This window comes from Littorina saxatilis, linkage group LG7 (assembly GCF_037325665.1).
Source record: "Littorina saxatilis isolate snail1 linkage group LG7, US_GU_Lsax_2.0, whole genome shotgun sequence".
NCBI classification, from domain to species: Eukaryota; Metazoa; Mollusca; class Gastropoda; order Littorinimorpha; family Littorinidae; genus Littorina; species Littorina saxatilis.
Window position 1 is genome coordinate 34037301 of NC_090251.1, and position 23641 is coordinate 34060941.

General features: G+C 40.6%; 1 protein-coding gene and 1 long non-coding RNA gene across 2 annotated transcripts; both read left to right on the forward strand.

Moving 5' to 3' along the window:
* The first annotated feature begins 1310 nt into the window (after positions 1-1310).
* Positions 1311-23614, forward strand: LOC138971240 (uncharacterized). Its single transcript, XR_011457202.1, has 2 exons — positions 1311-1788; positions 22282-23614. It is a non-coding gene; the product is annotated as an uncharacterized lncRNA (long non-coding RNA).
* LOC138971239 (uncharacterized) lies at positions 9855-23350 on the forward strand. Its single transcript, XM_070343931.1, has 7 exons — positions 9855-10072; positions 12186-12377; positions 13338-13584; positions 14170-14420; positions 14927-15151; positions 16364-16534; positions 17797-23350. The coding sequence occupies exons 2-7, from the start codon at positions 12219-12221 to the stop codon at positions 18523-18525; spliced, it is 1782 nt and encodes a 593-aa protein (XP_070200032.1). The 5' UTR covers positions 9855-10072; positions 12186-12218; the 3' UTR covers positions 18526-23350.
* Positions 23615-23641: the final 27 nt, after the last annotated feature.

Genomic DNA, 23641 nt, shown 5'->3' on the forward strand with positions numbered 1-23641 from the left:
ATGGAATTGTTTCCCACAGTGACAATCATAAAAACGGAGTGAAGTGCGTATGCGCGGCAAACACACACACTCACACACACTCACACACACACACTGACACACACACACACACACACACACACACACACACACACAGGTGATGGGATGGGAGAGACAGACGCATACTCGCAGTTGGAAGCAGCCTAGATGGAATTTTGGTTGCCCAGCTGCTGTAAAATGTAATAATGAAAACGATTCTGCACGGTTAAACAAAAATTGAAAAGTAGCAGAGTTCTAGTTTTAAAAGATTTATATATAGCATTGCTTTATTTTAAAATTGGAAACACTTTCTTGGCTTCAGGCAGATTCTGGTATCTTTAGCTGAATAGATGTATTTTTGAACGCGATCACCTGTTGCCTGCAAAAGAAATCGCCTGTTCGATAAAAATGTATTATTAGACAGATTACAAAATCCTTAAGCGAGCAATATTTATCTACTAGATGATTACCCGCTTGGCCGGGTACCGGCTTCGCCGGGAAGAAGTAAAGCCGAATACCAGGCTGTGCCTGGGACCCGGCTCTGCCGGGTGTACGCCGGCTTTGCCGGCGCACGAAGGAAAGGAGATAAACGCGCAAAACACTGGAGACCTTCTAAAAATAGTAACGTGCAGTGACCTTCTAAAAATAGTAACGTAGTAACGGGAATATGGATTGACGCCACACGGAGGAAGGGAGATAATCGCGGCTGAAAACACTGGAGAAGATAAGGAAGAGTTACTGGTAGTGGATCCCGACAACAACAACAACAAAACAAAAAATCGGTTCAGCGCGCACAGCGCACAGCGCTGAGAGCACGTGTTGAAATATCTCATCGATGAGGTTGTGTCCGGGGTGTAGCTGAATACGGTGTCCAAATTTGAAAAAGATCCACCGAGAACTTTGGCCGTGCATCGCGAACAGACAGACAGACAGACAGACAGACACTAGTCGTATATATATATATAGATGCATAAGAAGATGCGGGGGAAAAAATTCTCTCTCTCTGTTGGTGGGTATGTATTAATTTTGTGTGTGTGCTTGCATAAGAAATCGCCGGTGCAGTTTATTTTGATCTTGAATGAGTTTTAATGTCTCGCAGAATGTCCAGAGAATATTGACTAAACCGAAGCGATTCAGGCTCTTTCTGGAACTTCAATAAGGACATTGCACTGATTCCGAGTCGGCACTCAGTGAAGTAAATCGATCCAAGTTGGCTTTGACTGATCAACACAAAGGCAATAACAGTATCAAGGTCTTTCCATTGCAGCAAACCCTTGTTCTTGATGTGGAACATTCCCGCAGTGGGGCACTGCGGTTATGAAATTAAAAGCCCCTCCTGTTTTTGGAACCGCAGGAGCTTTCTAGTTTGCTGTTAGGTAGATTTTTGGTTCCTCTTTCCTGTCATGCTCTCTTTTTCTTCATGAATTCTTTTCTTTTTTCTGCCTTCTTGCTCATTCACCTGTATTTTTTCCAAAAATCTCTTCTCTTGCCGCTTGTCTCGCGATTCATGTATAGTTTAATCTGTTAGTGTTCTGATGTAAGTCCAGCAGTAGATAGGTTAAGCCTATTTTAACATACTGGAAACTGGTAATCTTCCAGTAGGTATTAATTTAGTTTTACTAAAGCCTGCTGGGACACAAGTAATGGGTTAGTGCATTTGTAAACAGGAATCGCTTGACAAGTGGCCCCCTTCATCCCCCCCTTCCTCGTCCTGATATGGCTCTGCGTAGTCGGCTGGACGTTAAGCAACAAATAAACAAACAAACAAATGTGGAACATGAATGTTTAAAAAAAAATGGAGTAGGCGACAACCGCTAGAAAAGGGAACGGGCCGTGTGCAAGTAGCCACGCCGCCATATTAAACCTTCCCTTTAATTGGTTGGGTGTTTTCCCCAGGGAACGCCCCCGAGTCAAGTTATTAGGATTAACATGAATTATGCGTTTTTTTCCTTGTTAGTGTCTTTTCAAAATACATAAAACAAAATGGTAAGGTCTTGGCATAGAAATTGAGAATTTTATGTGATGTAGTTGGTACTGTATGGTACTTGCGGGGTTAGAATTAAATGTTTTGACTAAAAATGAAGGGCACTGCACTGGGGCGCAGACCTTGCCTCAGTCATACGAAAACAAGACCTGGTTTCGAGACATATCTCTCGTCACGTGACCAAAGCAATGCGCAAGTGTCGAGCAAATGATTTGCAAATACGCTGGTAAGTCTGGACAACTTTTTTTTTTAATTTTTAAGTAATTTTATGTATACTGTCTGCGTACGTGAGAGTGGAATTTTGGTTGACGAGATGAACAAAATCACAGGATGACAAGATTTGGTTCAGCTTAGTGCGCTAACAAGGAATACCGTCAGCTTGGCATGCCGCGACCAATCGCTCAACCATGCATTAAATAATAGTTCATAATACTAGAGTATGATTGCATTGGTGGGCCGTTCTGGCCCAGTGACGCAATAACACTAAACTGTCTGAACTTGAAAACATGACCCTGTTTCTGAATAGTTCTTGTCAATTGCTATCTTGGACCCATACCAGGCATTGGTGCACGTGCACCGGTCACCCGACACGATGGCGTTTTCTGGAATTGCTCGAGTCAGTGTGTTGCATACCGCTGCACAGTGATAGGGTTTCTGCGTAACTGTTTCATAACTTAGCAGTGGCGGATTTAGGGGGGAGCGAAGGGGGCCCGAGCCCCCCCTTCAGGAAAAAAAAAAGAGAGAGAGAGATATATTCTATATATATATATATATACGACTTGTATATATATAAAAATGATTAACTGACAGTTTCTGAGCTCAGGTGCCCCTAGATTGCAGCATTTTGCTTCCCGGCTTGAAAAAAAATTCCGGGGGGGGGGGCATGCCCCCGGACTCCCCTAGCATGTTCGGGCGCTTTGCGCCCTCAATTTAGGCGCTTTGCGCCTTCAAGTTTGTGCAAAAAAGTGTGGGTGTGCCCCCCCCTTCCTTAAGATCCTGGATCCACCCTTGCTTAGTGTTATTGACTCACGGTTGGGTTGCCGCTTCGACGTTGTCATTGAACAAAATAAAACAAACACGTCGCGTGAAGCGATATCAAAACATTTGGTCAATCTCAGTGTAGGCCTGAAACTTAACAGATCAAAACTGAAAAAGTACAACAACAAACAAAAGACGAGAGAAAGAAGACGGAAAATAAAGGAATGCCAGAAAACCAGGGACACGGACAGACAGAGAATGCAAACCTCGGTTACAACCCTGTTGTATACTCAGTTCGAATTTAAAGCAAACCTCGGTTATAACCCTGTTTTATACTCAGTTCGAATTTAAAGCAAACCTCGGTTATAACCCTGTTTTATACTCAGTTCGAATTTAAAGCAAACCTCGGTTATAACCCTGTTTTATACTCAGTTCGAATTTAAAGCAAACCTCGGTTATAACCCTGTTTTATACTCAGTTCGAATTTAAAGCAAACCTCGGTTATAACCCTGTTTTATACTCAGTTCGAATTTAAAGCAAACCTCGGTTATAACCCTGTTTTATACTCACTTCGAATTTAAAGCAAACCTCGGTTATAACCCTGTTTTATACTCAGTTCGAATTTGTCTTCTGGTCCCTTTGTTTGTTTTCATGGTTTGGTTTGGTTTGATTTCGTTTTACGTTCATTTGTCTATTTCTTTCTTTCACTCTTTCGTGGTATGTTTTTTTCTCTACATGGACTGATTACTTATGACTGCAGAAGTAACGTGGGAAACAATAAGTACTGAACTGAGCGACTCAAAATCAGTCAGTCCTGAGGCTAAACTTGAAAGGCACATGCAAACTGAAATCACGTGGTATCAGTAACGTCCAAAATAGGTGGGTCTTACAAGTGAGAAGATTTGGGGAGAGAAAACATGGGGGGGGGGGGGGGGGGGGGGGGCGTTTTTGCGGGGCTTCAAGGTCTGTAGCAGCAAAAGCTCATTTCTGCGTAAAAGCAGGACAGTTACATCACATCCATTAAGAACCCACTGTCACCGACGTTTCGCCGCGCCTAGAATGAAACTGAACGCAACGCAACGAAGCAAGACCGTATACTCGTAGCATCGTCACTCCACCGCCCGTGGCAAAGGCAGTGCACGTGGAATTGACAAGAAGAGCGGGGTATTCGTTGCGCCGAGAAGGATAGCACGCTTTACTGTACCTCTCTTCGTTTTAACTTTCTGAGCGTGTTTTTAATCCAAACATATCATATCTATATATTTTTGGAATCAGGAACCGACAAGGAATAAGATGAAAGTGTTTTTAAATTGATTTCGAAAAAAAAATTTTGATAATAATTTTTATATATTTAATTTTCAGAGCTTGTTTTTAATCCGAATATAACATATTTATATGTTTTTGGAATCAGCAAATGATGGAGAATAAGACAAACGTAAATTTGGATCGTTTTATAAATTTTTATTTTTTTTTACAATTTTCAGATTTTTAATGACTAAAGTCATCAATTAATTTTTAAGCCACCAAGCTGAAATGCAATACCGAACCCCGGGCTTCGTCGAAGAGTACTTGACCAAAATTTCAACCAATTTGGTTGAAAAATGAGGGCGTGACAGTGCCGCCTCAACTTTCACGAAAAGCCGGATATGACGTCATCAAAGACATTTATCAAAAAAATGAAAAAAACGTTCGGGGATTTCATACCCAGGAACTCTCATGTCAAATTTCATAAAAAATGCGTCTGAAAACTATCTCCGACTCCGCTAAAATAGCAGCGGTTTTGCATTGAAACGAATGCCCACCTTCACACAACTATCAGTCTGACTCGAAACCAGAGTTTCTGCCGAGTGGCGTTGTACCATGCGCTTTTTGGAGACAGAAGTGGTGATCTCGTAGTGTTAGTGCTGCGTAGTATTTCAGCTATTCAGTGTCACGCAGTTTCCGACCCCGACTGACTAATCAGTAATCATTCGAAACTCCCCCATTAGCCACAGGCGCAAGAAGAAGTTTAGAATCCCTTCCTTTTCGTGTAAGCCATCTAGCTTGTAAATCATCGCAGATCTGTCCAGGCTTTTGCACAGAGTAGCATCCTTCTATTTTGGACACGTGCACAATCCTCAGCCTGCCTGCTTTCCGAGTGTGCTGTGTGGGATTTTATGTGACTCAGTGAATTAATGTCGCGACTGACAGCTATGAGTGTCAATCTGCACTGACTGAGAATGATTCTGAGCCTGCCCCTTTCTCTTCGACAAGAAAAAATTTGACAAAAAACTTGTATCCTGCATACGTGAGATTGTTGTGAGAGAACTTCAGTTTCAGCTGTTAATCATGTATGATAAAGGCTGCACTGATGAGGTCATGCGAATGAGGTCAATCCAGCCTCGGCCCTTCAACCCCGTCTCCATTTATTTATTACATCTTATTCACAGGATTGCTTCGATAGCCATTTTTAGGTCGAAAATAGCCGGTAATAAAACCGTTATTTGTAATAATTATGCTGACTGTTACCAAACGATAACAGACACTGATGTCTCGAAAATAATATCAAAATTCACCTGCCGGCTCATGTTGATATCCATGTTCTCATTATCTAGCAGGTAGCATTAATAAATAACTCATATTATCCTACACACGTGAGACTGAAAGACCACCCATGTCAGTCAGTAATAACCAAACCGGGCCGTATCTTCACTTTTGCAAATTTCTCATCTCCGAATTATTATGAGTGTGCCTGTCGCCTCAGTGTGTGACCGCAGAACGCCCGTGCCAAAAAAAAAACAAAAATACACAAACCGAAAAACAATAATTCACTATCACACCAGTTCTTGCTGATATTGAGACATTGCTTAGAATACTCTCGGCTATTCTGATCAGGGCATTGATCTTTTTTGGTAGACTGACGTCAGAGAAGTTCCTTTCCCATCCGTCCCCGCCCTATCTTCTCTGCTGGCACCCCCCTCCCCCTTCATTCCTGTCCCAACCTCTGCCACTCCCCCATCCCTCCTTTCCTCAACTCCCGCTGCCCCCCCCCCCCCCCCCCCCCCCACCCTTAGGTCAGTAGAAGCACCAGTTTTCACAAGGCGGAGTTGGGCTTTAAATGTCTTACTTATTCCACATTGTTGCAGAAAGGCCCGTGAAACTCTGCACTCACGTTTGAGGTATAAAGTCATTAATCTGATCACACAAGAAAACAAAAACAAGAGTCTCATCACACTACACAAACCAACCAACAGATAAGCAATAAGACAGACAGGCAGGCAGGCAGGCAGACAAGTCAAATATAGAAGCAATTTTCATTTTTTACTGTAAATAAACGACGGCCCCGAAAAGCTGCGAAATGTAATTGTTACTTCGACAATAGTATCTTTATGCTGGAAATGTCAGGGTTTCGGTTTTGGCAATTGCGCCTCAACGTCTTAGATCTGGTGAGGCTTTTACGTGGGATAAGACCATCCCTTGGTCACATACCAAAAATGAACAGCCATGGTGCTCTCTGTGCACAGTGTTTTGTTTTTTTAAAGAACTAACTCCGTGCAAGGCACTGATGACTTTTTCCGCGGAAATTAAATCGTCCAAAAATTCGGCCAAGTCACCACAACAAGCAGTCAGGGTGTTGATTGTTGGAGGGATGGCCTTATTCCATGGCATAGCATCTGAACTGCAGTCACGTGTCGGAACTAAAAATTTGCCGCTGACTCGGCAATGGTTCTATTTTTCTGTTGACTTGAATCTTTATCAGCATGGAATATGAGCAAATTTGTAATTCAGTCTAGTCTTACAGTCAGTGTTTATTTGTGACGAAACACACACACACATACATACACACACACACACACACACACACTGACACACTGGCACGGCACACACATAGTATGGAAAGCCGTTTGGCTCATAACCATTACACGCGTAATAAAACATAAATACACGTGTAATAAATAATTGATACACGTGTAATAAATGATTAATGCACGTGTAATAATCATTTTTTACGCGTGTAATAAATAATTCATACACGTGTAAGAAATGATTAAATACGCGTGTAAGAAATATTTCATGCGCGTGTAAGAAATGATTAAATACGCGTGTAATAAATATTTCATGCGCGTGTAAGAAATGATTAAATACACGTGCAGGAAATAGTTTATACGCGTGTAAGAAATGATTAAATACACGTGTAGGAAATTATTTAAATACACGTGTATTTAATCATTACATACACCCGTAATAAACTTAAAACTTGAATCGGAAAATATACGACATGCAAAGCAACAACTCTCGTCTATTCTACTTCCGGTTCGCGCGCACAACAACCGACTTCATCTGATAAAACAAGTAACTTACCTTTCCAATGCTGTGCGAGCCTGGGCAAAGGCGTTAAATTGTTCTCGCAAACCTTCTAAGGTGACATTGACGTTTGCCGCTTCCGCCATCTCTTGAGCTGTAAGCGTGCAAAGCGAGGCGATGAAGACGCATAGAGTGTTTTTCATGTGGATTCCCAGTCCGAGTTTTTAAGTCGCTTAACCACGTGACTCCTGCATTTTTAACGCTTGTATGTCGGAAATATTTATTACACGCGTATTTATTCATTTCTTACGCGTGTATGAAAAATGTATTACACGTGTATTTAATCATGTCTTACACGTGTACGAAATGATTAAATACACGTGGAATAAAAATGTCATACACGTGTACGAAATGATTAAATACACGCGTAATAAATATTTCATGCGCGTGTAAGAAATATTTAATACACGCGTAAGAAATATTTCATGCGCGTGTAAGAAATAATTAATACACGCGTAATAATCATTTCATGCGCGTGTAAAAAATATTTAAATACACGTGTAATAAATAATTACACGTGTATTTAAATATTTCTTACACGCGCATGAAATGTTAATTACACGTGTATTTAATCATTTCTTACACGAGTATGAAATATTTATTACACGTGTATTTAATCATTATGCTATTCCATAGCATGAGAAAAAAGATAAATTACACGTGCAATAAGAAATAAATACACGTGTATTAGTCATTTATTACGCGTGTATTTATGTTTTATTACACGCGTAATGGTTATGAGCCAAACGGCTTTCCATACACACACAGTTGTGACACGCGCCGCGCACGCCAGCATACATTTTTTTTTTCGTTTGTTTTTACATTTAGTCCAGTTTTGACTAAATGTTTTAACGGAGAGGGGGGAATCGAGACGAGGGTCGTGGTGTATGTGTGTCAGTGTGTGTGTGCGTGTGTGTGAGTGATTCAGAGCACGGTAAACTACGACGCCGGGGCGCAGTGGCGTGGTGGTAAGACGTCGGCCTCCTAATCGGGAGGTCGTGAGTTCGAATCCCGGTCGCTGCCGCCTGGTGGATTAAGAGTGGAGATTTTTCCGATCTCCCAGGTCAACTTATGTACAGATCTGCCAGTGTCTTAACCCCCTTCGTGTGTACACGCAAGCACGACAAGACCAAGTGCGCACGGAAAAGATCCTGTAATCAGTCCATGTCAGAGTTCGGTGGGTTATAGAAACACGAAAATACCCCGCAGCATGCCTCCCCCGAAATCGGCGTATGGCTGCCTGAATGGCGGGGTAAAAACGGTCATACACGTAAAAATCCACTCGTGCTGAAAACATGAGTGAACGTGGGAGTCTAAGCCCATGAACGAAGAAGAAGAAGAGAGTAAACTACTGGACCGATCTATATGAAATTTTACATGAGAGTTCCTGGGTATGATATCCCCAGACGTTTTTTTCCTTTTTTTTAAATAAATGTCTTTGATGACGTCATATCCGGCTTTTCGTCAAAGTTGAGGCGGCACTGTCACGCTCGCATTTTTCAACGGCAAATTGGTTGAAACTTTGGTCAAGTAATCTTCGACGAAGCCCGGACTTTGGTATTGCATTTCAGCTTGGAAGCTTAAAAATTAATTAATGAGTTTCCTCATTAAAGTTGTCATTAAAATCGATTTTTCGCAAACAGATTTAAAATTGATTGCATCGTATTCTTCATCACATTCTGAATCTAAAAATATATACATTTGTCATGTTTACTCTTAAAATGTGATCATAATCAGTAACGAAAATAGAATAATTAGTCTTACGATTAAAATGTAAGACTGAATCGATCCAAAAATCATGTCATCTTATTCGTGATCATTTCCTAATTCCAAAAACATAACAAGCTCAGAAAGTTAACAAGAATACAGAAAAGCGCGCTTTCCTGCTTAATTAGCACAACTTACGCTACCGCGCTACCGCGATATCACTACGTTTTGCACGTGGAAGGTGAGCGATTTCCTTCACGCGGGCCGGATTGACGAAACTGTCTTGGTGAAAAAATACAGTGCGTTCAGTTTCATCCCGTGAGTTCGACAGCTTGACTAAATGTAGTAATTTCGCCTTACGCGACTTGTTTTATGTTATTTTGAGATTTCAAAAAATATATTTGATTGCTCCGACGACAAACACGACGTCTATCATTCCATTCCACCCTCCCAACACAGTCACCCCCGCCTACCCCAGACCCCCACCCAGTTTCCTCCCACCTACACCCTTGACCGCACAGTCCGGGACGCCCCCCCCCCCCCCCCCCTACCTCTCACGTGGAAGCTAAGCTATGAGCGTCAGTCATAAGCCACGTGAAGTAACTGGTGGCTTACATCAAAGAAATAGCTTCGAGAATATTCTGCCGAAGTCGAGCGATTTTATCCGCAGCAATTTTGTCCAGAAAACTAACGCGGAGAAGAACATGCTGAACGTTCTGGCACCGTGACCGGCCGGCATTTCGACCATGACCTTAGAACGACACATCAACATACCGATTTCTGATTGGTTAGATTTTTCTCGCGCGACCCGGCCATTTTCACACGAGCAGACGATCTTTCGCGTCAAATCCATTGTGCGTAAAATACCTATAAAAAAATTTGTTATAACGAATCGGAAGTTATAAAAGGTCCAGCACATTCAGAGGAAATTCAGATTCATCGGAACCACATTAATTGGTAATACCTGCGAACACACACACAGAGTCAAAACTCGACGCCAGCGTCTGCTGACACTTGCTTCACTGCTGCATCTTATAACAGGTGAGAGATATGCGGATGTTCTTGTCTGCTTTCCTGCCTAACCTATTTTGACGCGGCATCTTTGAAGTTATTGTGATAAGGCTGCTATCTTTCGGTATCGTATGTAATTCGTCCCGTTTTGCGGGCTACCGGCTTTATCCTTTCATGACCAGCCGTTTTCTGTGACCTTCCCACGAATGCGTTTCAATTATTGTCAGATGGTATTGCAAAAACAAGTGTTAAGGGTATGGTAAGTTTCTTTGGGGACAAGTACGGGCTATGTCGACGTAAAAATAATGAAATGCGACGGGCTGTTGCCGGTGTCTTGTTGATTTTTCCGCCATGCGTACGTGTAACATTCAACCGGATATGAAGATACTCTACTTCCTTTCGTCACAGTATGCGCATCACACCACATGATAGTCGTCTGCTACAAAAGTCAAAGTCAGATGTGACCACTGTGATGTGACGTGGAGGGCAACACGTGTGTGTCTGATGAAATGTCTAAATTGATCAATGATTTGTTGAAGCAGAATGAATGTCTCTTGTCTGGTAGCAGATTCATCACCATGCTGATGTTGGCTACCTATCACTAAGAAGAAGAAGAAGATGCAGAATGTAGGTCTCTGTTGAGTGCGTGAGAATCTTTCATTCATGGGTTGTCGGAGGACCTCGCTAGCTCCGCCCCCTTTGAGGTTTCATGCAGAATAAAGTGAAGTAGCCGATTTAGCCTTTAGACTGATCTGTGGGTGGAACACTTTTATAAATGTATCGAACACAAGCCTTGCTTTATATTAAATGAATGGGAGTGGCAGACAGAACTTAGAGAGAATTCAAGGAATCAAAATAAAAAAGACCCCCGCGGGTTAGGGGGAAGAATTTACCCGATGTTCCCCATCATGTCGTAAGAGGCGACTAACGGATTTTGTTTCTCATTTTACCCTTGTTAAGTGTTTCTTGTAAAGAATATAGTCAATTTTTGTAAAAGATTTTAGTCAAGCAGTAGGCCTATGTAAGAAATGTTAAGTCCTTTGTACTGGAAACTTGCATTCTCCCAGTAAGGTAATACATTGTACTACGTTGCAAGCCCCTGGAGCAAATTTTTGATTAGTGCTTTTGTGAACAAGAAACAATTGACAAGTGGCTCTATCCCATCTTTCCCCGTCGCGATATAACCCTTCGTGGTTGAAAACGACGTTAAACACCAAATAAAGAAAGAAAGAAAATAAAAAAACCAAATTGAAATTCCTTTTAGGCAGACAGATAGCACATGAAGAAATAGAATGGTTTGAATCATACATATGATAGAGCAGAAACATGACCCATACACTCAGAGGCTTTGGTTCAGTCCAACAATAATGTTATTTCTATCCATTGCTGTAGTTTGTCTATATATGATACCACTACCAGATATGATTGCTTGAAATTACAATTGACTGTCATCATGTCACTGAAAAAGTCAACTGAAGTGTCTTAACTGTCCAGTAGCAAGAAGTGGGTATTACACAGGTGTCTTTAAAAAAAATGTGTGTGTTTTTTGTTTTGTTTTTGTTTTTTTAGAATAAAAACATTCCAGCATGTCAATTGGGGCGATTGCAATTATTTTCAGAGCTTTAGATTTTATTTTGTGCAAGAGATAGAGTATGTGTGACAGTCTTTACACTGGGTGAGGACTGGGTGGCCGAGTGGTAACGCACTTGCGCTCGGAAGCGAGAGGTTGCGAGTTCGACCCTGGGTCAGGGCGTTAGCAATTTTCTCCCCCCTTTCCTAACCTAGGTGGTGGGTTGTATAGGCATAGACAAAAATTTCCACCAAAATACCCGTGTGACTTCGAATAATAGGCCGTGAAAAGTAGGATATGCGCCGAAATGGCTGCGATCTGCTGGCCGATGTGAATGCGTGATGTATTGTGTAAAAAGAATTCCATCTCACACAGCATAAATAAATCCCTGCGCCTTGAATATGTGCGCGATATAAATTGCATAAAATAAAAATAAAAAAATAAATCCCTGCGCTTAGAACTGTACCCACGGAATACGCGCGATATAAGCCTCATATTGATTGATTGATACACTGATTGGTAAAATCATATACCTGCAGGTCTTCATTTTTCTTGTATTTCTTCTCTTTTCAGAATTGTGACGTATACAAGCTACAAGACGACAAAATGGCGAAAGTTCATGTCAACAGTGACAAAGTGAAATACACGTCCGAGTTCATCGAGGCGAAGTATGACTACATGACCACAGGAGTGGAAGTTGATAAAGATGGGAGATACATTGCTACGCCTCAGACCACACACTTCACATTCAAGACAGAGCAGAAGGTTGGTGGATTTGGTTGCTTTCTGAAAAGAAATGAGAAATTTTCACATTTGAGTTTTTACACATGTATACGTAGATATAGGTGAACTATTTCTTCTGAATACAAATACCTCATTGAAAGGGCAGCTATACACCTGTAATAGCACCTTGACAATTCCTGATGTTTTGGCCAGATATCATACAACTATGGAAAAAATGCATTTCTTCTGTAGATATTCAAGCCTGCGCCATATTCAAAAACACAGGATGGAAAAAAAAAGGCATGAATTTTTTCTCTAGATGCCCACACATACCCCCCGCGGGTTAGGGGGAAGAATTTACCCGATGCTCCCCAGCATGTCGTAAGAGGCGACTAACGGATTCTGTTTCTCCTATTACTCTTGTTTAGTGTTTCTTGTATAGAATATAGTCAATGTTTGTAAAGATTTTAGTCAAGCAGTATGTAAGAAATGTTAAGTCCTTTGTACTGGAAAACTTGCATTCTCCCAGTAAGGTCATATATTGTACTACGTTGCAAGCCCCTGGAGCAATTTTTTGATTAGTGCTTTTGTGAACAAGGAACAATTAACAAGTGGCTCTATCCCCTCCCCCCTTTCCCCGTCGCGATATAACTTTGAACGGTTGAAAACGACGTTAAACACCAAATAAAGAAAGAAAGAAAGATGCCCACACATGTTATGTTGCAATTAGTACCAATACATATAAAAAAAACCATAACAAAACCACCAACTATCAAGAAGCTTTGCTCACAGAAGCTTATATTAATTCTCTGAGGAACATTTCTAGCTAAAGCTTAAATAGATTCTCTGAGTAACATTGCTCAGAAAAGCTTTGGTAAATTCTTTGAGAAAAAGGAAAGCTGACCTATATTCTCTGAAAAGCATTATATACTTGCAAAAGCTGACATAAATTATCTCAGAAAAAGTTATTGCAAAAGCTTACATAAGTTTTCATGCCAACAGGTGCCCACGCTTGGTGTGATGCTTGTGGGTTGGGGAGGCAACAACGGAACGACCGTCACTGCTGCAACCCTGGCCAACAAATGCAACCTGTCCTGGCACACAAAGGAGGGGTTGCAGCAACCCAACTACTATGGCTCCATTACCCATGCAGCAACCATTGCCCTTGGTAACGGCCCGGCAGGAGAGGTTTTCGTACCAATGCGGGATCTTCTTCCTATGGTGCATGCCAACGATATTGTGTTTGATGGTGAGTATTTTATGAGTTGCCGCTTCTTGTCAGTTTTCTTTGATAAAAATATTAAAATGCAGCTTTAGGATTGAAAGTTATTTTGGTGATAGTTATTCAAATTACAGTTGCAGTTACTCTACCTCTGCGAGTAATCTCTTGTTGAACTGTTTTAAAGCAAAGAAGCTGTAACTTTCTATTCAGAATAGTTAGTAGTAATGTGAACTTGTTTAGACAGCGGATGTTGATTGTAAACTCTCCGGCATGAGGTTATGACACTGCAGACTAAGTGCTACAAAACAAAACATGGGATCTCAAAATGGTGGTTTACAGACTGGATCTCAAAATGGTGGTTTACTGGGGGATCTCAAAATGGTGGTTTACTCGGGAACCTCAAAATGGTGGTTTACTCGGGAACCTCAAAATGGTGGTTTACTGAGAAACAGAGTCAGTGTGTGGATTTAATGCTTCATGAAGGTACATGAGTGTAGTTTGCTGAGGCAGGTTTCAGCTGCAGACTTAAAATTAGGTACACCTTTCCTTAAAACCAAGACAGTTTTGTCCTGTTGATTCTAAAAATTCTTATACTGGATTTTCTGTTTTCAGGCTGGGACATCTCCTCCATGAACATTGCTGACGCCATGAAGCGTGCCACAGTCCTGGACTACAATCTGCAGGAGCAGCTGCGTCCCCTTATGAAGGACATGAAGCCCCGCCCCTCCATCTACTTCCCAGACTTCATCGCTGCCAATCAGGAGTCTCGGGCCGACAACGTTCTGCAGGGAACAAAGCAGGAGCTGCTCAACAAAATCCGCCAGGACATCCGCGACTTCCGCAAGTCCTCCGGTGTGGATAAGGTGAGGGATATTTCTGAAGAGAAATTGAAGTTTAACCACAATGTATGAGAAAAAGAGTGAAATCTCCTGTACAAGTGAACTAATAGATGAAAATGATGCGAGAAGCTTGTTTTACTGCCATGATATGTATCATTAGTACATATATTTATAAAGTCACCAAGAATCAACATTCTGACAAGAGATAGACACCAGCTGTATTTTGCCGTTTGACTTGCAACAAAGTAATTCATTTGCTTCCTCTGGTCACAATTGTCTAAAGTTTTGGCTGGTTGTTTTGGCTCGAATATTTTGAAAGTCTACAGACCTTCCATTGAAGACTCACTTTCTAAAGAAACATTTATGACAGTGTAGGTCGATTTCATTAAATTATAGAACCTGGAGGCCCTGTTTTCTAACACTTTTGAGTCTTTTCACCCATCAGAAGATAGATAAGTCACGATGTTGTGAAAATGGTTTCACAGCATAATTTTGACAACTTTTGCAAGAAACCACATGCAATTTTCCAGGTGATCATACTGTGGACGGCAAACACAGAGAGATTCAGCGAGGTGCGTGAAGGTCTGAACGACACGGCAGAGAACCTGTTGAACAGCATCCGAAAGAACGAGTGTGAGGTGTCCCCCTCCACCATCTTCGCTGTTGCCAGCATCCAAGAGGGTGTGGCCTACATCAACGGATCACCGCAGAACACGTTCGTGCCTGGCTGCATTGAACTGGCGGAAAAAAAGAAAGTAAGTTTTTTTTTTTTCTGTTTTTTCTTCTCATTACTTTGTCCCATTGCTTAGAAATTTGGGTCGCTTGTTTCACAAATCATTTATGTTTTTATGTGAACAAATGATAAACATGGGTATAGCAGACCTGTGCACATCTACGGTTTCTCCGTAATTTCTCCGATTTTTATATGCAGAATACGGTGCTACGGATTTTTAATTAAAATTCCTATGTTTTACTCAAAAAAAATTGTGTGTACTTTGTTTCTGTTTTAAGATGTTTTGACCAATTAGTTGGCCGTTGCGCTGAAAAGACGTTTTCCAATTTACCGGAAGCGCGCGTGTTCTCGGCATTGAGTTTTTGTTCTTAGACTTAGTTCAGCGTCTGCGTGGCAACTTGTGATTGAAGTGAAACATGGAAAAGAAAAAAGAGTGCGAGATTCAGATAGTGAAGAGGAGACACCAGCTCTGTCACCAAAGAAGAAAACGGCACAACAGTGCTGGAAGTTCAGTTATTCTCAAGACAGTCCAGTGATGAATGAATGTCAGAATGACGAGGCCAAAGACATTTTCAGAAATAGTAATTCCCATTCTACTGCGTCATAATATTTCAGTTTGTGTGCTTTGTGAGCAGAATTATGTCTTGAACTGTCGTTACAGCTTACTATTGAAACATTTTATAAAAACTAATGAAATTTGGTTTGTTTACTACTGATGAGCGTTTTGAGTGTGCACAGGTCTGGTATAGCTGACCACCAAATTAAAACTCGTAAAACTCGTAACTGCCTTAGCAGAATTTCCAAAGGCAATTGTGCAACCAGTGTGTAAGACCAGAATCACATGCAAAAGAAAGCTTACCTCCCTTGCATTGTTGAGTACACGTAGGAACATTGGGTTACTTCGGATAGGTACAATTCTCAGGGGAACCCCTAAGATTATGAACAAACACTGTGTGTTCCATTCATGCACATGATCAATTCTCACTGGAAAAGGAGAGTGTCTTCTAGCACTCAGGAATGAACTGGAAACTCACCGGTCACTGACTTCGAATCGAAATCGATGTCAAAAGGCTTGGATACTTTTGCATTCCTTTGACAAAAATCTAGAGGGATACATTTTTTAGGGTTATTTGCGTCCTCAACATGACATGTTATCAATTTCATGTGTAATTAGTACAGGATTACATTTACTTGAAATGCAAATATCTTTACACACTTGTTACTGCTTTTGCAGGTATTCATCGGAGGAGACGACTTCAAATCTGGACAGACCAAGCTGAAGTCGGTGCTGGTGGATTTCCTGGTGGGAGCGGGACTGAAACCAACCTCCATCGTCAGCTACAACCACCTAGGCAACAACGACGGCATGAACCTCTCTGCCCCGAAGACCTTTAGATCCAAGGAGGTAAGTCTGCCTTGCTGATTCCACACACTTTTTTAGTGACACATCAGTTATGCCAGTGAATGCGTTAGCACTTTTTCAAACAGTATTTCTTTACCATTACTAATCCTAGCTTCCACAGAAACTTTTCACTTTTGTTACGCCAACCAGTCAAACCAAATAAAAACCATAGTGATTATGCCCCCCGCGGGTTAGGTGGAAGAATTTACCCGATGCTCCCCAGCATGTCGTAAGAGGCGACTAACGGATTCTGTTTCTCTTTTTACCCTTGTTAAGTGTTTCTTGTATAGAATATAGTCAATTTTTGTAAAGATTTTAGTCAAGCAGTATGTAAGAAATGTTAAGTCCTTTGTACTGGAAACTTGCATTCTCCCAGTAAGGTAATACATTGTACTACGTTGCAAGCCCCTGGAGCAAATTTTTGATTAGTGCTTTTGTGAACAAGAAACAATTGACAAGTGGCTCTATCCCATCTCCCCCCTTTTCCCGTCGCGATATAACCTTCGTGGTTGAAAACGACGTTAAACACCAAATAAAGAAAGAATAGTGATTATGTCAGGTAGAAATCGATCGAACAAAACGTCAACCAGTATGTATGTTTGACTATTTGCCAATCTCAATTTTGTTGTTTGGCATTTTTTCCAGTAATATACCTCAAACTTCTGGTTAATCCAATCCCTGATAATGCCTTGTGTTACGGAGACAAGATATAGATGTTTGTAAACAAGAAAAACCAAGGTATTGTCAAGGATGCAGTTATTTCCCTTGGATAGCTTTAAAATGCATGCTTACTGTCCGAGGCTGCTGCCTGCTTGGGTAATGTGCTTGTTTTGACTCTCAGCCTTTGATTGTAAATTCACAAGACAAATACACTGGTAATATTACGTATTTTTATAATCAGAGTGGTTTCCATGCCACGTGCATTGTATACATACATACATACAGACCATGAAATCTCAAACACTTCTTTCAGTAAATCATGGAGGAAAATTCAAAATCTTGCAAAGACCTAAATATTCCTTTCATATCTGAGCTACAGACTCCAGCACATCTGCAAACTTCAGGTCTTTTACAGTGAGGGTGTCCAAAATAGAAGTGTATTAACTATTTAGGGAAATTATGAATGAAAAAGTTGAGAAAGCAGGATCCTAAACGGGTGATAGCCTTAAAATATGGGTTTCCATTTTATTAAAAAAATTCAATGTTCTCACAGTAAGAAAGTGAGACCACAATGTTTTTATCAATAAAAAATTGTTTTGCTGCAGATTTCAAAGAGCAACGTTGTAGATGACATGGTGGCCTCCAACTCCATCCTGTACGCGGAAGGGGAGAAACCAGACCACTGCGTGGTGATCAAGTACGTGCCCTACGTGGGGGACTCTAAACGGGCCATGGACGAATACACCTCCGAGATCATGATGGGCGGCCGCAACACGCTGGTGGTTCACAACACGTGCGAGGACTCCCTCCTGGCCTCTCCTATTATCCTGGACCTCGTCATTCTGACGGAGCTGTGCCAGCGGATCCAGTACCGGGTTGAATCAGAACCCACCTGGCACAGCTTCCACCCCGTGCTCTCTATCCTGTCCTTCCTCACCAAGGCACCGCTGGTCCCCTCCGGCACGCCTGTCGTCAACGCTCTCTCCCGCCAGCGCACATGTATCGAGAACATTCTGCGCGCTTGTGTGGGGCTGGCTCCCACCAACCACATGCTGCTCGAGTACAAGATGGAGACCATTCCTGAATCTCTATGCACTGACGTTCAGAAATCAGTGGAGGGGAAAGTAAACGGTGTTAACAATGGCCTGGGGAAAGGACACTTGTTGAATGGCTTTCACAAAAACGGGTTCAATGATGTTGAGGTTGACCCGAAGAAAGTCGCCCAGAAATTGAACGGACTCACAGACGGTCATTTAAATGGCGCCTGCAATGGAGTCAAAGACATTCCTGCTGACTTGGAAGATGATAGGGAGATAGTAGAAATGCAAAGGTAGACATTGTGGTTGTTAGTGTGCAAGTTACCAGATATCCTCAGTCTAGCTGTTGAACATGTGATTTTGCTAGACATACTCAGTGACTTATATTCAAGAGTTTACACCCAATTTCGGTCCTTTCTGCCGCCCATTACCCCCCGCGGGTTAGGGGGAAGAATTTACCCGATGCTCCCCAGCATGTCGTAAGAGGCGACTAACGGATTCTGTTCTCCTTTTACCCTTGTTAAGTATTTCTTGTATAGAATATAGTCAATGTTTGTAAAGATTTTAGTCAAGCAGTATGTAAGAAATGTTAAGTCCTTTGTACTGGAAACTTGCATTCTCCTATTAAGGTAATACATTGTACTACGTTGCAAGCACCTGGAGCAATTTTTTGATTAGTGCTTTTGTGAACAAGAAACAATTGACAAGTGGCTCTATTCCCTCTCCCCCCTTTCCCCGTCGCGATATAACCTTCGTGGTTGAAAACGACGTAAAACACCAAATAAAGAAAGTCTGCCGCCCATTTGTCAAGTGACAAATGTGCATTTATTGAAAGTCTATATTTCTGGGAACATTTACATTTTACGATAATTTGTATGCCCTCTTTTGGGCATGAAAGAGATCTGTCCTTTTTATATTTAGTCAAGTTTTGACTAAATATTTTAACATTGAGGGGGAATCGAAACGAGGGTCGTGGTGTATGTGCGTGCGTGTGTGCGTGTGTGTGTGTGTGTGTGTGTGTGTGTGTGTGTGTGTGTGTGTGTGTGTGTGTGTGTGTGTGTGTGTGTGTGTGTGTGTGTGTGTGTGTGTGTGTGTGTGTGGTGTGTGTGTGTGTGTGTGTGTGTGTGAATGAAGAACGGTTCAGAGTAAACTACTGGACCGATCTTTATGAAATTTTACATGAGAGTTCCTGGGTATGATATCCCGAGACTTTTTTTTCATTTTTTCGATAAATGTCTTTGACGTCATATCCGGCATTTTGTAAAAGTTAAGGCGGCACTGTCACACCCTCATTTTTCAATAAAATTGATTGAAATTTTGGCCAAGCAATCTTCGAAGGCCGGACTTTGGTATTGCATTTCAGCTTGGAGGCTTAAAAATTAATTGATGACTTTGGTCATTAAAAATCTGAAAATTGTAATTAAAATTATTTTGTTATAAAACGATCCAAAATTATATTTATCGTATTCATCATTTTCTGATTCCAAAAACATATAAATATGTTATTCGGATTAAAAACAAGCTCTGAAAATTAAAAATATAAAAATTAGGATTAAAATTAAATTTCCGAAATCGATTTAAAAACAGTTTCATCTTATTTCTTGTCCGTTCCTGATTCCAAAACCATATAGATATATGTTTGGATTAAAAACACGTTCAGAAAGTTAAAAAGAATAGAGATATAGAAAAGCGTGCTATCCTCCTCAGCGCAAGCGCTACCGCTCTTTTCTGGATTGTTAATTTCTCTGCCTTTGCCTCGAGCGGTGGACAGACGATGCTACGAGTGTATGGTCTTGCGGAAAAAATTCATTCTGTGAGTTCGACTGAGCTTGACTAAATGTTGTATTTTCGCCTTACGCGACTTCTTTGCTTTGATATTAAACTGTTAGTGTTAATGATTATGATTTTTACAGTGAATATTTTTTAATTCATATATTTATTTATTTATTGTGTTCTTGAATTTATGAAGGTATATTCATCCAAATTCGCCTGGTAACATTTTTGCTGTGAAGCATATGTGATGAATGTCCTCACAGAGCTGACTGGACTTGGAAAAGTTTGTTTCTCAGATGGTCTGATATCTAGCTTCTTCGAAATATTAGTACAAGTTGTATGAACAGTCTGCCTGTTTGCTTCACTTCTTCACTGCAAGTTTCTGGAGAAATAGGATAGTTAAATCTGCTGCTTCAAACGGTGCTAGTCAGTGAATGAACTAATGAATGTTATCATTTATTTATTGTGAATTAGCATCCATGAATCTCATTAGTAGTATATTTGATATGCTTATCAATAGAGCAAAACAACAAAACTGTCCATGATCTTTTCAGTATTAACCTCAGGACTTCCAGATGCTGTTTTACATTAGTGCTGTCATTAGGATCAATGACTTCTTTTTCACTCCTTTATTATTTATATTAGTGAGCTCAGTTCTGTGTAACATACAAACTGTCATATTTTGTTAGCATCTGTGTATGCTAGTTTTGAGATTGTCCCATGTTGGTTTTACAGTGATTTATAAAACGAAAATTTACCTGACTCGCTTTACACCTGAAAGATCTGTGTGCATCGTTAAAGATCTTAAAACTGTTCACCTCAATCTAAGGTGATCTTCATTCCAATCCAATACGTATCTTACCTTGAAAGAATACATGTAGTTCTTCTCTCTTTTGTTTTTTCTCTATGCTTTTTTTTCACCCCTGTCCCGTTTTTGTTGTGAATTTTTGTAAGTGTTGATCTGGAACCTGTAGATTTGATCTGAACTGAAATATGTTCATCGTAAGAGGCGACTAACGGATTCTGTTTCTCCTTTTACCCTTGTTAAGTGTTTCTTGTATAGAATATAGTCAATGTTTGTAAAGATTTTAGTCCAGCAGTATGTAAGAAATGTTAAGTCCTTTGTACTGGAAACTTGCATTCTCCCAGTAAGGTCATATATTGTACTACGTTGCAAGCCCCTGGAGCAATTTTTGAGTCACTTGAGAAAAAGTGACTCTATGTAATCGGTCAGTGTTAGTCTGTCCGGCCGGCCGGCCGGCCGGCCAGCCGGCCGGCCGGCCGTCCGTAGACACCACCTTAACGTTGGACTTTTCTCGGAAACTATCAAAGCGATCCGGCTCATATTTTGTTTAGTCGTGACCTCCAATGACCTCTACACTTTAACGATGGTTTCGTTGACCTTTGACCTTTTTCAAGGTCACAGGTCAGCGTCAAAGGAAAAATTAGACATTTTATATCTTTGACAAAGTTCATCGGATGTGATTGAAACTTTGTAGGATTATTCTTTTCATCAAAGTATTTACATCTGTAGCCTTTTACGAACGTTATCAGAAAAACAAGGGAGATAACTAGCCTTTTCTGTTCGGCAACACACAACTTAACGTTGGGCTTTTCTCGGAAACTATGAAAGTGACCGGGCTCAAATTTTATGTGAACGTGACTCCCAGTGACCTCTACACTTTGACGTCTGCTTTGGTGACCTTTGACCTTTTTCAAGGTCACAGGTATGTCTTGAAGGAAAAAAATTGAAATATCATATCTCTGAAACTATTCATCGGATTTGATTCAAACTTTATAGGATTATTCTTTACATCAAATTATTTACATCTGTATTGTGTTGTGAATAGCAATTTCTTCCTGTCCATCTGATGCCTCATATAATATTCAGAACTGCGAAAGTGACTCGATCGAGCGTTTGCTCTTCTTGTTTGATTAGTGCTTTTGTGAACAAGAAACAATTAACAAGTGGCTCTATCCCATCTCCTCCCCTTTCTCCGTCGCGATATAACCTTCGTGGTTGAAAACGACGTTAAACACCAAATAAAGAAAGAAAGAAAGCAATTTTTTTATTAGTGCTTTTGTGAACAAGAAACAATTAACAAGTGGCTCTATCCCATCTCCCCCCCTTTCTCCGTCGCGATATAACCTTCGTGGTTGAAAACGACGTTAAACACCAAATAAAGAAAGAAAGAAATGTGTTCAAACGGTTAGCCTCGGACGTTGGTGCTTGAAGATAGACGCTCTCTGATCATAGTATTTACTGACGCAGAGTATTAGTTAAGATGATAATAAAAAGACATAGATGTTGAAAAGTATTTGCACCAGACTTCGTGATTACTGCAACCTGGAGAAAAGTAAGGTACACCCCCCCCCCCCCCCCCCCTTTTCCCCCTTTGCTTTTTTGCCCTCTGTATGATTTCTATTTGTTTCAGCACTTTCACTTTTTATTTGGTTTACCTTTTTGTTGTTGTCTTTCATATGTTTCTACCTGTGTTTAGCTGTGGTGTGCAAATAATTATGTCACTAATGTTTGCCAAAGTTTGATGTGGAGTCCTTTCAAATCGCACATATCTAGTTTCTTCAGAACAGTTTTAACTGAGCATCATGTTTGGGGAGGGATTTTAAGGGGAGGTCTTTTGTTTTTATTTCATGGCAGCAAATATTTTTCTCTCCTGAGCATGCGAGGACTTTCTATCAAGGCAAATATGACATTAAAGGTCCTTGTCTACATTTTTATACCGAAATCGCCATTTGACCATTAAAATGCAGAGTCTATTATCTACAAATATCAACAATACACCCCCTTTCGATCAGGAAAGATGAAGCCAGTGTAGCCGTTTGAAAATTCATTGTAGTATTCCAGCGTAGTACTCAAAGTAGGATATCCTTATTTGGAAAATGCCAAGCGCAAAACTCCTCTCAAATCTCGTGCGTTTTAAAAAAAAGCGTGGACAGCGCTCCAGTGTCAAACTGTTGCTGCACTTGTTTGGGCGTGGCTATAAGCATAGTGACATGAATTTGATTGGTCAGTATTTTTAGGCAAAGCACATATTCTCGGCAAACAGAAAACAAAATATTGGAAGCGTGAGTCACGCTACCCAAAAATAAAATCTTTTTTTACATATTTTTTTTTTCTATAACTTTTTTCCCCATGGTTCATTCATCATCTGACATAACTTTTTAGCGAAATATAACCATAAGATTATTGAAAAAAAAGCAAAAATGTAGACGACCACCTTTAAAAGACCACAACAAAACAACAAAAGTGAAAACAAGTTTTGAAAAAAAACCATTGCATGGAATTTCATGTCCTAATAAAATAAGAAAAAGAAAAAAAAACACAAAAGGAAAAGAGGGACAAGTGACAAAAATAAACAAACAGACAAACTAACCCATAGAGGTAAACTTTATTGAATTTTAATGAATGACTATACAAAGTACAGTAATAATGGTTCTTCAATCAATTTTTTTTTTTATTAAAAATTTTAACATACTCGTCATGCAAATGAGAAAATGAAGACTTCACTTGGGTGTTGCTTGTTCAGTGTCCAAAGATGGTGAGATTAATGCTGGTTTATTTTTTCAAAATAAAACGGTTCAAAATGGAAAATTGCCTACGCTTGTGAAAACACTGTGT